The 14957-nt window shown below is 52.5% G+C and overlaps 1 protein-coding gene across 4 annotated transcripts in view; it reads right to left on the minus strand.

Moving 5' to 3' along the window:
• LOC126034279 (ankyrin repeat and fibronectin type-III domain-containing protein 1-like) overlaps positions 1–14957 on the minus strand; it is a 256666-nt gene that overhangs the window by 65910 nt on the left and 175799 nt on the right. For all 4 annotated transcript variants that reach the window (XM_049791787.1, XM_049791786.1, XM_049791783.1 and 1 more), the window contains one exon: positions 8313–8353. In XM_049791787.1, the coding sequence (XP_049647744.1) occupies positions 8313–8353 (41 nt within the window). The remainder of the gene's footprint in view (positions 1–8312; positions 8354–14957) is intronic.

Consider the following 14957-nt stretch of genomic DNA (forward strand, 5'->3'; position numbering starts at 1 on the left):
AGCCCACCAAGGAGCACGTGGGCAGCATTTACATCCCTACAGCATGCAGGAGGCCAAACAGTGTGATCTAACAGTCCCTTTCGTACCTAAATTCACACAAGTGAATCCCAGTAGCTAACTGGAGCTCCAAGGCTAAGCCCTGCCACGCATCGCAGTGAAGATGAGTGACTTCAGGAGATAGCACTGGCCTTGGAGCAGTGAGGAGCTGGGGAGACACCGAGCAGTGAAGATGGGTGCTAGCTTCTCGAAGGCAAGGTTCAGAGCTAGAAGTCTGGCTATCTGTGAGAAGTCCCCATCAAGTCTCATGCCAGGAGCAAAGCATGCAGGAAAGGAACTCTCACAGCTCTTGGAGAAACACCAACAAAGAGTGCTGGTCGAGCAGCTTGGGAAACACCTTGACCCACTTCTCCCTCTTGGTACCCAGCTGTGGGACCAACGGCTGCTGTGGGTGGGAGTTTTACCTCCCATGCCAAAGCATCTCTGTGTTGACTCACTACAGCAAACGCTTTGCTCTCTTGCTTAGGGGAGAACACAGCCTTGGTTATTTTGTTAAAAAATGCCCATCTTCCTACGCTCGATTCCCTTTTCATGATTAATGCAGAGTGTAGCAAATGCAGAACGGCTGCAGCTGGTGCATAGGTGGCTTCCGTGCCAGTCTTGGCTCTGAGCTGGCAGCATTGTCCTCCCATCCCGCGAGAGGGGCAGACAGCCCCAGATTCAGACCAGCAGGGCAGGCAGATGCCATTTCAATGTGTCCACCAAAGGAGCGGGGACCTCCAGCAACTGGGCACCAAGCAGCCATGCCCACTCAGTTCCCTGGTTTCAGAAGCAGCAGCAAGGAGAGGTACCCCATGGTGAGCGAGCAGATCTGCTACCCAGAGGTACCGCAGAGGGACACAGGCTGAGGACCAGCGCCCCAACCCTGGTGGGGGACCCATGGGGACAGAAGCCCACCTAGCGCTACCGGGGAAGTGCCTGGTTCACGGAAACATGCACCCTTCGGTTGGGCAAAAGGAAGCACAACATAAAGACACTGAGTCCTTGTGTGGCAGTGCTGGAGACGGGGAATCAGGGTCAGGCAGGTTTTTAATTGGACTGGAAGTGAAATTACAGGAGGAAAAAAACACCCCAGCCCTGCTTTGGTTTAAAGAAAGGGGCTGGGGGGATAGGAGAAAAAAACCCTTCAAGTTTCTATGACAACCGGCACAGTAAGAGCCTACATCACAACCTCACTTAACACATTAAAAGCTGTACAGAAACAACAAAACCCAAAACTTTGTTCTACCACCAGGTCTGGGAGGGCCGTTCCCAACTGGAGAGCAAGCATGCTGCAAGGGGGTGGACCAGTGGTCCCCTGGCCTGGGCACCCAGAGCAGGGCAGCACAGGTTCAACCAGCCCCAACAACTCCTCCTCCTGTCCCCTGGGCTCAAGGGACTGCTGAAACCAAGTGGTTCCTTGTCCCGACCTCTCTCTGGCCAAGATATTTAACTCAGGATATCAACGGTCCTGGTGTCATCCAGGGCATCTCTGTCCTTATAAATCTAAGTGTAGAGCACCCCACTATAGTCCTCCAGCTCCAGCAGGTGTAGGGGCCCAGGGTGAGCAATAAAAAAGAAAATTAATAAGAGTATATTCAATCATACTTTACAAAATCAGTGGTCTTCAGCAGGACCTATCAGGCACATAACCTGGAGAAGGGGGCAGCAGCAGGACAGCCAGACCCTCAGCACAGAGCCCCACTCGCCTCACTGGGCACAGATCGGCACCAGCTTTCCCAGCTTCAAAAGCAAATAGCGGTATTAGCCTGGGCAGATAGCCCAGATGCTACGGGGTGAATCAGCAGGGCTATTGCATCCTCGATCTCTGAGCTTCCAACTGACCTCTGCTCACACCGCTCCCTGTCAAGGCTGTGTCCTGTTCCCTCCGCGGCTACAGAGCTAAGAGGAGCCGGAGCCGGAGCACAGCAAATGCTCTTCAGGGGGACAAAACCATTCCCATGAGGCTGGAGATGTAGACTACCCTCCTGCCCCATTGCAAGGCCCTGAAGTGGCACGCTTGCACCCCTCAGGGGGCTGCCAGGGCTGGAGGGACTGCGCAGCCCCAGCCTGGCACACCACAGCACCCATCACCCTCCAAACAGCATCAGGGCAAGGAGCAGCACCAGCCCTCCCCAAGGGCAGAACCCCCCCCCCTCCCCAGAGCAGCCAAGCCTTTCTGGGCTCAGGGCGTTACTGGGAGAGACTGGGCGACCCTAGCTCAAAAGATCAGCATGCCACAGGGCAGGGGACACCTTTTGAAGGCTGGAAGGAAAGCTGCAGAACTGTTCAGAGGCTGGAGTACCAGCCGGTCTCCTGCACCCGCTGCAAATGTCCAAGGCAACTCTCTGCCACACCGTCAGCTACCTCCCACCACTCATACCCGCTTCTGCTAAGCCTCCGCTCCCCGTCTTCTCTGGGCCAGCTCCGCTCTCCAGCCCCAGACTGGCATTTGTTGAAGCACGACATTTCTCAAAAGTGCCTTTCCAGGATTCCCTTCCTTTCCCAGCATTCAGAGAGGCTTAAAGCCCCTCCACCTGCCTGAAACTCAGGCTCTGAATCCACTGGCCAAACCCCAGGGGAAATATTTTTTAAGCCTGCTGTAAAGTTTCAATAGCTCAGACCGCGCTGCTAGGATACCCGAACCAGCATTGTAATCTTCTTTACTCAATTACGTTGCGTGTGGAGGAGTTAACTCCCTGACTCTTCAGAAAACTGGCTTAGCCAGAATTTGGGGTTGGAAGCTAGGAGCCCATGCTCATGGTCTCTTCTGGAGGGTTCTGCTCCCCTTCAGCTGCCAACCTGCATCTGTCCGAGGGGCACGCAGCCCACAGACCCCATCACCTCTCTTCCATCCCCCCCCAGCTCTGCCATCCTGCTGCCACCATAGACGGTGGTGATGGCACTTCATCCTTTCCTACAACCAAAGCTGGGAGAAGCATTCTCCAACCCTGTGAAGGCAGTTTTGGGGCAGTTTCTTGCAGCATTGCGTATCCCGTGGCTCCAGTACAGAAAAGTGGCCTCAGCATTGCTTCTCCTACCCCAGCGCTCCCCTTGCATCATCTACGCTCTCTCTTACTCCCCCCTTTCCCTCTGCATCCTCCTCCCACTGCTTGGTACTTTGCAGGTGAACCTGAACTACTTGAAGAGCATCCTAGCCAAATGACTCTCAGCCACCACAAAAGAAGTCAAATGTAACATATATATGTGTTATTATCATCATTACTGTAACAGTAATGTCTAAGTTAAGGAAGCAATGAAATGAACACCCAGCTTAGGAACACATCTAGCTTATTATGATGGCCCTTAATGCTTCCAAGATGTAAATACTGATTTCTAGATCCTTAAAACCACCATGGTTTTACAAGATAATGATTCAGCAACAAAACACTCACTTTCATCTAAGTGCTGGCACAGAAAGGTTTTAGTCTAACAGATGAAATGTTCTGCTTTAAGAGCAGGGTGACAACGAATTAGCTGCAGAGACACCTTGGCGTAATGAAGACTGCAAAGCAAAACAAACATGAGCTGCTGCTTTATGTAAGGTGGTTTCAAAGGTTCCTTGTGTGTTTACACGTCTGAGGCTTAAGCACAGAAGGCGGGTGGCAGCCTTTAATCTGAAATGGAGACAGAGCCATGAGGTGCCTGTATAAAAGGGCTGTGGGATTCTGCTGGAGCACAAATGGGCTCTGAGACATCAGGTCTCTTCAGCATGGCCACATCGTCCCAAGGGAATGAACGAGTGGATCAATGGAGAGCATTTTGTCTCGCTATAGCAGTGTCTCTCTTGACACCTCAAAGTGCTTGGCAAATATTAACTGCTCCCAAGTGACAACTCTCTTGACAGATGAGCATTGCTCTCAGCAGAGGAGACAGCATGGGGAGGGAGCACAAGCAGCTCCTGCAGCAAGTCAGTGGCACTCTAATTAAACCCAGGTATTTCATTTGCTAGGGGTTTTATGTTTGTTATTACCACCAAAATTTCTTTCTGGGATCAAAGAAACTGAGTTCCAGTTGGTACCTGACACTGAAGAGCAAATATGTGCGAGGGGGAATTAGCAAACACACCAGCCTTTCTTGGTTCCTGTCAAGACACCTCCATGCAGCCCTGCCAGGAGGATTATTAAGCAAAACTGCCTGTACCAGGAGACCCTATTCCTGTGTCTGAGCATGGTGTACCTGGGTCTTCAGCCAGCAGGTCCTTGCTCAGGAAACTTCCTTGACAAAGCACTCAAGGGCCCTCTGTCAGAAATTTAGAAGGACCTCTGGAAGCCCTGACATTCTAACATTACAGTTGTATTAGCAGCTTCCAAAATCAGGTTGACAAAGAAGCAAGCAGCTCGGGGGCTGGACTCAGCCCATGAGATGTTTCTTCCCTGGTCCCTACAAACGCTGGCTAGATCCCAGACAGAGAGGGGGTGCAGGCAGGGTTGCAACGGGGGAGGTACATGCCCCAGCTGCATCAGATGAGAATTATTACATTGGGATATATCATTCTGACATCTGAACAACCTGCTTTGGAAACACAGGAAGGCATCTGTACCTGTTTGCACGGGATGGTTGGAGCAGCCAGTGTAGGTGAGGAAACCCGTGCAGACGTTGGCTCGCTGCTGGACTTGCGCCCATTCCCAATACTCCGGGGCTCCTCTCGGCTATTTCAGCCACAGGAGCTCTTCATGTGCCTGTTCCTCCTATGGTGGTGTCTAGTCCATTCACTTCTCAAGTGATGTAACTTTTTTTAAGATTAATGCTTCAGCCTTCTTGACTCAGGCTGCATCCTTCCATTTAACGTGGAAAGAGGGAACATTACCTCCCAGACACACTAAAAAACAAGAGTCACAACTCCTGACATGGGCCAACTCTTGCATGAACATCCATAAGCACCTTCACTGAAACCCTTGGAAGTAAAAGTGCCTCCCCCAGAGCAGGCAGCAACATCATTTCAGCTCTGGTGGCTCCATCCTGGACACCTCTGACTTCCCGCAGTGGAGGTCCACCTTCATTACACTTTCCTGTGCGCTTGCCACACTATGTTTGGGGCAACCCAGCAGGAGATCTGTACCTTAAAACCTCTTGGATGGACTGGGCAGAGGGGAAGAGCCTAGGGTAAAGGCCATCAAAGGCTGGTGGGTGAGGGTAGACACCTCTCCATACCCTTGATGAGCACTGGACTATTCCAGGCACTTAGGAAACACCCTACTGCTCGCTGAGATAGACCAATGGTAATTATGGGGTGAGGGAACATAACGACAGCATTTCCATTTCTAAAGGGAAGAGGCAACAAAGGAAGGAAAGGAGTCACTCATGGTGACACAAGGAAACTCAGCTGACAAAGTACCTGATGTACAGGGAGAAGGAGGACACCTGATCAGAGAAAGCTTCCGAACCTGGCAGGAACGGAGCAAGATTCACTCCCAGGACAAGTGGTGATAAAACCCACTGCTCACATTTCTGGCATGTGTGTCTTTCCTTTTTCTTTTTCTATAACCTACATCTGCTGTGAGACCCCCAAACCACTGATCCGAGAGCAGGGATGCTCTGACCCCGCTCCTGCAGTGCAAGGGGTTTGGTCGCAGGGTAAACTGCTGCCTCTGAAGCACAGAAAAGGAAAAGCAGAGGCACAGTCAAGTTTGCTCTGGCACATGGGGGCTGGGGGGGGCAGCCATCTGCTAACAGACTTCTCTCAGATCACCGGCCTCACGACACAGATGCGTTCATGAACCACTACGGCTCGGCTCAGCTCTGGGAACCAGCTGTTTCCCATGCTCGGGATGCTGGAAACCACCTTGCCCAGGGCTCAGGGAGCACGTCTGCAGAACTGCTGCAGAAGCGCTGAGGTCTCCCGAGACCTTGGCAGGTCCACCAGACCTCTGGCAGCTGCCAGAGATCTTTCTCTGCTGAGGAAGACCAGCTCCAGTCCTGTCAGAGGCTGAGGGCCTCTGTAAGGCACATGGCCCAGCCTTACAGATGGGCTGCGGCAACAAGAGCAGGTCTGCCTGCAACAGCAACGGTGCCAGCATCAGCTGGTGGATCAAAAAGCCAAATTGGATGGGGGCAGTGGTACCAGGCAACATCACAGTCACAAACTGTACCAGTTGCAACTCCAAAACACCCACTGAGGAACGTAAATAGGATGGGCATTAACCAGAGTCATAATTACAGCTGATATCACAAGCCGCTTGGCCAAACCATGGAGGTCCTATGGCCTCATGGCACAGAGGAACAAGGCAGTGCCGCTAAGACTCCCTGTATCTATGAGACCTTCTGCACCAGCACCCACCACTCTGACCCAACAGCTCTGCAGCTCCAGTGAGACGGGAAGTCCACGTTCTCCCACTTAAGGTAGAGACACATCCCTCATTTCTCTGATGAGACGAGCTATAAATGTAGCACTATAATTGTTGCTACCTACCGCCAAAACCACCCCACAGGAAAACCGAAGAGTAAGAGCACTTCATATATTTCCTCCAAATCTCTTACTTAAAGCCTCACAAAAGCTTCAGCTGGAATGGGGACACTAGAGACGCTTCAATCTTTTTTAAGCCTGCTTGTCAAAAGACACACTCTACATAAGCACATAGCAGCACTACAATAAGAAGCACTGAAATCTTGGACAACTGTTAGTAGACATCACAAAAGCACGGTTAGAAGTCCTTTGCCAAACGTGTGTTCATTTTGTTGTTGCATCCACGATGACTCCATAACCTCCTGGGATATCCCTCTGATCTCCCAGAAAGCCGTGTGGGATTAAACAGCCTGGGAAATGGCTCTGGCTGTATTTTCAGAAGTCTTTAGCTGCCAACAGTCTTGGAAAGCCAATGATCAGCACTGCCTTGGGGTGAGGGAACAGAGGAGCTCCCTGAAATCAGACTTTTCAGTACAGACCTAGGAGACTAGCGCTAAGCTTTAAAAACTTTTGGTGGCATAAAGGAAGAGGAACCTATTCAGCAGATAACTGAAGAACACACATGCACCCGACACTTGTGCTCCCCATCACAGACAGTGAGCAGGCAGCTCCGTAAGGCGCCCTGTGACACGGCCTGCCATCCCCAGTGCATCTTGGACGTGCCTCCTTTGATGCCAAGAGTGACGTGGATGCTGCCTTGGCGCTCACTGCATGCTCGGGCACCACTGGGAAGCAGTTTTGGAAAGCAGCAAAGAAAGAGCAAGTGCAGAAGGACAGCGACCTTTGGAGGAGAAATTTCCTCAAACCAATTCCTTCTGATTCTTCCAAACCCACACTCCTCTGACAATCCTGCATGTCAGAGCATTGTGTTCCACAACTTCAAAACCACCTATGGCATTTTCTTTCAAAGAAAAATGGAGATAACATAACAATGTTCACTTCCCCAAACAGAGCAGGAGCAGCCACACAAGGTCCCACATGCAACATACTCTGCAGCACAATACACAACTGCTTAGTGGTCAGGGCCAGAGCTGAACTTCTCAGCATGGCTTTTAATAGATTTTGCTGTTATCCAAATAATGACGGTATCAGACACATCCTTCCAGCAGAGAGACAACCTTCTTGCCTCAAAGGTGCCATGCTGCAGCGAGGCTCTGCAAATGCTGGGTGCAACAACATAACTGGCCTGCGAGTGCAAGGTCTCCTTGCATTTTAATACGGGTCTCAGAGGTTGACAGCTATAAGTGCTCCGCTCTCGCTTGCTTATGGACTGTCACAGCCAGCTCAGAGCCATGGCCAAGGGCACATGCTAAGTAACCAACTGCTTATGTTAGTGGGGTGATTTGCAGATCCTTTGTTCGTGTTCATGAATATGGTGGCTCCAGAGAGCCTCTTCCTTGCCTCTCACCCCTGCGGCTCACCGTGCTTTACAAAACACAATGGATGGAAGACGACAGGCATCAACATCAAAGCACGGGCTAGGGAAGACGTGCTTCAAGATCAGTCCGTTGAGACACAGAACTAAACCCTTCAATTCTCCAAAGCAGCTCAGCTGTGCAACCCCAGAGCAGAGGGAACCAGAGGTGGGAAAGGTCACCCCTGCATCCCCCACTCCCGGCCACCAGGTCCTGGCTCTGTCCCTCAGGCTCAGTCAAGCTGTCGTGATTCCTTCCGACCTGATTTAATGATTTGCATATGCCCTGAAGTCAAAATGATTGACAGCCCTTCTACTGTTATCCTCACTTGTGTAATTGCAGCAGCTATTCTTGTACATTGAAATGTCTAATCTTAGCAAGCCACAGAGCTGCTCTGTAATACGGACCAACCGGGAATTTCCATGCAATTACTCACCACAGCTACTGGCACTTACTTTGGCTGGTAAAAGTCCTTCTTGTCCGCTGACCCCAGGCTCTGCAAGACACAAAAGACAGATGTATTTCTTTAACCTTTTGCCAAGCAAGTATCATTGATGAAGATGTGTGGTGAGCAGGAAAAGGCATGTGCCTATGCTTTTTGCTGCCCGGTGGGTACGTGTGGGCTGGCTGGACAGGGCAGGCAGCTAGGACCTCCAGCCACCGAACACGCCGTAGGCAGAGCCCGCGGCAGCCAAGGATGCAAAAATAAAGAGTCAAAGCAGAGGTGTGGGGATGTGTTAGGTCTGAACCCAGTGTGTTCAGGCACGGCTGTCTCTCCCATCACGTGCAGAAGCATGGCACCTTGTGCAAGGAGGGAACTCGCATCCTCTCGAGCCTGCCCAGCTGGAAAGAGGCCAAAGTGCAGGGCTGGCAGAGCAACTGAGCCACTGCTGCCTGCAGAGAGCCTGCAGCAGGGCAGGGGACCAAGCCAGAGGCCCACAGCCACCCCTGGGGGCAAGACCCCGAAATTCTTCTGCCAAGAAAAACGACATCAGCCCCCAAGCTCCTGCAAGCCTGGGAAGCAGAGACAGCCCGATGCACACTCAGGTTCCCACGCACCACCAACTCCACCGACAGCACAGTCTAGTAAAAGTCTGACAGCATCCCAACCCAGACTGCCAGAGCACCAGCGTCCCCTGGGAGACCCCAGCCAGGCTGAGCCTCCCCATGGGGACCCTGTGGATGATGGGCATTCCACAGACCCCACTTTGGGTGCAAGGCAGGAGCCCCTCCACAGAGAGCACGCATGCACCACTGTGCCTTGCCCCGCTGTCCGACAGGGCCATATACACCCACATATGGCCACGTCTCTCCCCCAAAATGCCTTGTCCCAGAGGCACCCACGGCAGAGGTTAGCCCCATGCCCTGCTCCGAGGTCCCAGTTCGTGGCGCACACTTGCTGAGCGTGGAAGGGCCTCTGCCACTAAGGGATGCGGAGGGGCAGGCTGTGCCCGACATAGCAGGATCCTTGCGGTGGGCAGGGCCAGGGCAGACAGACAGACCGACCCACCAAACCTGGGTGTCAGCAAAGCTGTCGCACTGCCAGAGCCTCTTCTCCTCCTCCTCCTCCTCTCGGGAACGGTCCTTACCCTTGTGCCTTGCCAGGATGGGGGACAGTGGGCAGCAGCGTGGGGTGGCCCCACCACCCACCCTGTCCCCGTCCCCGCACGGGCAGCAAGCGTGTGCCTGCACACTCCCGGGAAGCACAGTCGGGCTCTGGGGCTGCTGTTGTAGTTTTGCTCCGTGGTTGCCAGGCAATGGCGAGTGCAAACGCCAAAGCAGCGGGAGCAGTGGGGCTGAATGCTAATCAGGGGCGCAGGAGCTCTCCTGGTGCTCTCTGATGGCGCTCCCCTCACCAGCCAAAGCCCCCAGGTGCTCCCACCCTGGGACTTAAAAGTAAGCAGGGAGAGGAGAGCCCCAGCTTTTAAGAAGGCAGGGATCTACTTTCACCAAAACATCCCTCCCAAAAGTGAGCTCTGGCCCAGCCAGCAAGATGGGACCATGGTTCGGTGGTGGCTGACCCTCTCCATGGCACAGAGACATTGGTCGGACACCGGCACAGGAAGGCTGCACCAAACCCACAGCGCGGGGTACGTGGGTCTGGATGCGTGCCACCCTCTTGCACATCTCAGGGGCACACGCCTGAGCTCCGTCTTGGGGTAGAGCTGCGAGCGCACAAGGAGCAGCACATTGGGGTGGGAAGATCTCATCTGCCCACGCGCCGATTGCCATGTCGGCGTGCAAAAGCTCTGAGCAATCCCCACTGGCCAGAGACAGCAGCACCCTTTGGCTCTCCCTGCTGCTTCCCCTCCTCTGACACGACAGCCCCAAGGAGTTACAGCAAAGCCCCACGGGATCGGTGGCCAGACACCAGAATGGGGTGGTCCAACGCTGGCACAGGCTGCCCAGGGAGGTGGTAGAGTCTCCAGCCTTGGCAACTTTCAAAACTTTTGTCCAGGTCAACCCGGTGTAGGTGACCCTGCCTTGAGCAGGGGATTGGACTGGGTGATCTCCAGGATATCCCCAGATCTCCTCAGCCACTCTATGCATTCCTGAAGCAGAGAAATGAGCACAGCAGTAACTGCACAGAGCAAATGCCCTGAGCGATGGGACCTGTCCTCCAAGCCCACAGCACGTCCGGGAACACCTCCACTCCCTCGGGCACAGCATTCCTGTAAGATATTTCCTTACTTCTTTAAACCTGACACCTAAAACCCAGGGTGCCAGCTCCCAAACTATGGATTGGCTGCAATGAGGTTCACAAGCCACAACAAATTCAGTTCCTTCTGCTATCTGTGCTAGCAGGGACCATGAAGAATTGTTGATGTTTATGGAGAAGCCACTTGCAAACAGCTTTCTCAACACTAAAAAACACATGGAAAACCTGCATCCCACGCAGTCAGACCCTCCACCCAGCTGCAGCTGAGGTCCATGGGAAAAAGATCCCATCAGCCCCATAGCCAGCTCCAGACAGTGCCTGACCTTTTGGATAACTGATAACAGCAGAAGTCAACGCTGACACTCTTCTACCTTTCTAATATGCTGGGGCTACAGTCTATCACTATCACCAATATTCCCAGCGCAGGAGATGACAAAATCTGCAGTAGCCCCTTCATGCAGTCATGGGCATCACGAGCCTTAACCTCTCCTCATCTCTGGCTAGGATGGAGGTGCAGGTCTTGAAATCAATCCCTAATAAGGGAAAACTACATGGAAACTTGGGGAAAATGAAAGGATCACCTTGCAAATTCAGTTCTTGCAGAAAGGGAGGTGGAGAAGCTGTAGTGAAGGTGTGGGCTCTGTGCCGGCACTGTGCCACGGCTGCAGATGAGCAGCACCACAGGCATGGCAGCCTCCCTGCCCCTCCGTGCGCTCCACGGCTCATAAGCCCATGCAGTCCACAAGTTGCTGGCAGGATGAGCTACACGAGCACACTAAGAGAAGTGGTTACCTTGAGCTTACCAAGTAATTATTTTTTAAGAGTCGCAGAAAACCGAGGAGGTTTTAGATACCTGGAATAATACAATGAGGCATTAACTTTGCAGAGAGGAAAAAAACCCCAACAATAACATGGGGAGTGATCGCAGCAATGATTAGCCAAAATAGCTGATTTTAAAGCTTATTAATAGCAAATGAGGAGGAAAAGCAGAATTCCAGCAACATGTCCAAGGAATCAGGCCTGGAGCAAGGCCAGGAGCCATGGATCAGCTCCTGGCTCTACCACCACCCCAAGGTCTGGCCTTGAGCCATTTCTTCCCTCTTCATGCCTCAGTTTCCCCATATGGCCCCTGCACAGCTCTTTGCCTCCTTACTGTCTTCCCAGAAGAAAAAGGAACCATGCCCAGCAGTCAGATGAAGTTACACAGGTCCAACCCACCACATTGCATTTCTTTCTCCCAAGCATGCACTAAACCAAGTGGCCGTGGATCCAGAGGGCTCCGGGAGGGCGGCTGGAAAGCACTGGGCCGCAAGAATCATGAGCGAATGGAGGAGAGCTTGCTAGAGGCTGGCAGAATATGCCTGGGCAGAAGGCGGAGGTCAGGGCCAGCAGCAAGACGCAAAGCAAGGACATGTTTTCGATTGCCTTTAAGTGAGATCCTCCTGAAAACGTGGAAGAAGTGAGCGCAGGCACCTGTGGTGTCACAACAGGAGCCACGGACAGGACCACCCACTGAGGAGGTTAATAAACCAGGTAGAGGATAAACCAAAGACACTTTCAAAACTGCAAGTAAAGCAGCGCAGAGCCATCGGCAGGAGGAAGAAGGTGAGAAGGTGATGCCCTAAGAGACCACAAGGCACCTTGGTGCTGGCCTGACTGTGCAGCAGTTCATTGTAAGATGTATCTGGCATAGAAATAAAATGCCCAAGGCATTTTGCCAAGGGCAGGGACATCACAACATCCTGGTACGACTGGCAAGGAGCACTGAGAGAGCTGAGAGCAGCACCTGGAAAGATCCTCTTACTCAGGGGAGCTGGCCTTCACCGATGACTTGAAGGTATTAATTTAGAAAGCACTTAGGGAATCAGTGATGGGAGGCTGTGGGCAGGACCAAGAGTGGGTGCTGCCTTCTGTAGCACAGTGCACGAAGGAGCAGCAGCCAAAGCATCTCCCCCCGGGGCAGCAGCGTGGGCTGTGACAGTGCCACCAGCCCCGTCACACCGCACGGGTACAGCGGTCTCAGCCAGCATCTGCAGGAGGGGAAGATTATGGAAAAGTGGTCAAGGGAAGGAGGGGATGTAAGGAAGCAGAGGGGGGTAAAGGGAACGTGCAGCCTGGATCTTAGGAAAAACGTCCTGGCACTGAGCTTGAACAGAGTTTGAACCAACTCCAGTGGGAGGGATAGAGCGGCACTTCTAAGGGCTTTGAAAAAGCCGACTAGATAAACCAGTGCAGCGGGGACAGTTCCTGGCCTTACAGGGAGCTGGGACTGGCTTTTCTTTTTGTGTCTGTGCCTGGGGACTGAAAGAGGCAGAGAGCTCCCAAAAATGAGCAAAAGGTGACCTGGCATTTTCCTCTGCCTTCTGGGAGGAAAGATCAATTCCTCCTGAACTGATAGAGGATCTGGAGGCTTTTATCTATGCAAGTATACAATAAATAATCAAATGCCTGCCTCCGTGCATGCACTGTTGTTGGTTGATCTACAGGCTTCCATGAGAGCTGTCTGCTGGTGACTCCTCTGCATCAAGGCATAGCTGGGGTCTCCAGAGAGGCATGGCTGCAGTGTAATGGCTCAGATCCCAGAATAAATCCAGGAGCCCCACAGGCTTCAGAGAACTCCTGCTGCTGCTCAGGATGCTGGGGAGACCCTGGCCTTCCTGAGAGGGAGGGAGGGAGAGAGGGTGTGGAGCATCCCCCAGTTCAAAGAGTCCCCTGCAAGCCCCAAGTCCCCCCGCAGCGTGAGTCACTCTCCAGCGGGACCCGCTGCGCTGCTTCTCGCTTGCTCATTTCATTGATGACTCAGGGTTTAGGAAGCACATTTTAAATCCCTTAATGAAATAATGGAGAGAGTCATTTTTATCGGCATGTATTTTTAAAACAAATACTTCAAGCAAGGCTTGCACCCATCTCCACCCTTTCTTCCTGAAACACGGAGGTGAGCAACCGTGGGGACTGGCAGCATGGGGGCATCTGAAGGGGCAGGAGCAGCCCCCGCCACCCTGGCACGTGGCACTGGGCAAGGCAGCTACCAAAAAGCTGCCAGGCAATGCCCTCCATCCCTCCAGCATTCATGCTCTGGCTGTCAGCAGGGCCAGGAGAGGAAGGTGGGATGATGCTGTCCCAGATGATGTCCTCAGAGCCTGGCGGTGCCCCCAACGCCTTGCTCCCCTCTGGGTACAAGCCTTCCGAGCGCCTGCCCTTTTGCATGCGGCCGGGCACCATCTTTAATCTCTTTCCTCTGCAGAGGAAATAACCACCCGAGCAGAAGCAGCAGCAGAAGGGGATGCTGATGCCAAGCCCACAGCTCCTGGGTGCCAGGATGCAGCCTGCCAAGAAGCGGGGATTGCCTGCCAATATGATTAAGAAAGCGTTGTCTCAAGGTCATTACCACCACTATCCTCTGCCCCTCCCCATACAAGAATACCTGAGCCAGGCTTGCACTGCCTTTGTTTTGATCAAAGGACCTCTCCGTGCGATGCCCAGAGCCCTTCTGCTCTTGCAGAAAAGTGTAATAACAACGTCAAAAGTGCAGCGTCACAGGAACACCTTAGAAATGCTACAAGGGAAAGGGAAGGCAATAGGACACCAACTTTGCTGGTGCTTTTGCACTAAAACAAGATGAACTGAGAGGCCAGAGTGAATTTATTAGCCATAAGGACCTCTGCCCAGGTGCTCAAAAAGCACCTTTGCAGGGGTCTAAAAATGCAGCCCCCCAACCCAGTAGAGCAGCACCCAGCTGCATCTGCGCCATCGCTAAGGTATGCCCAGTGGCACCAAAACCAGTGGACCAGTGGGAATACCTCTCATCTTCCCAGTGGCATTCCCAGCGAGGCCCTTCCCACCCCTCCTCACCAGGGCAGGGCAATCACAGGGACATGCATGCAATGACCTGGCTCCCTTCCGCACTGCAAACCACGCTTCTTTTACGTACTAGATTTTGTACAAAATGTCAAAGACATTTGTGGGCTTGTCTCTTTATTTAAAACACAACCTATGATTTTCACAAAGTCTTTGCAAACCTGTGAGAATCTGGGCCAACATGAGTGCCTGAAATTATTCTCTTAATTTCACATTTCAGGCACTAACTATTTTGCAAGTTATTTAAATCATATATTTAACAAGCCCAAGTTACACAACATATATAAGCTACCAGGCAGGCTTCCCTAGGACAGCTCATCTCCAGAGCCAGCCTTGCTGGTCCCTGATAAGAATTAGTACAACATGCTGCAGACAGAAAAGATGAGACCGATTTAAAAGACCGCTCTGAATTCCAAAATTCAGCCAGGCTGGGGAGATAACAGACACGGGGCTGGAAACAAGGATGCTCACGAAGGGGCTACAGCAGAGGTATTGTATTATTTATTTATTCATGCCAGCAGACATCAATCCTGTTGTACTTCTTCCTCTCCTAAATGTTGCCAAGCATAATCTCAGCTCATCT

Source organism: Accipiter gentilis, chromosome 33 (assembly GCF_929443795.1).
Source record: "Accipiter gentilis chromosome 33, bAccGen1.1, whole genome shotgun sequence".
In the NCBI taxonomy this organism is placed as follows: domain Eukaryota; kingdom Metazoa; phylum Chordata; class Aves; order Accipitriformes; family Accipitridae; genus Astur; species Astur gentilis.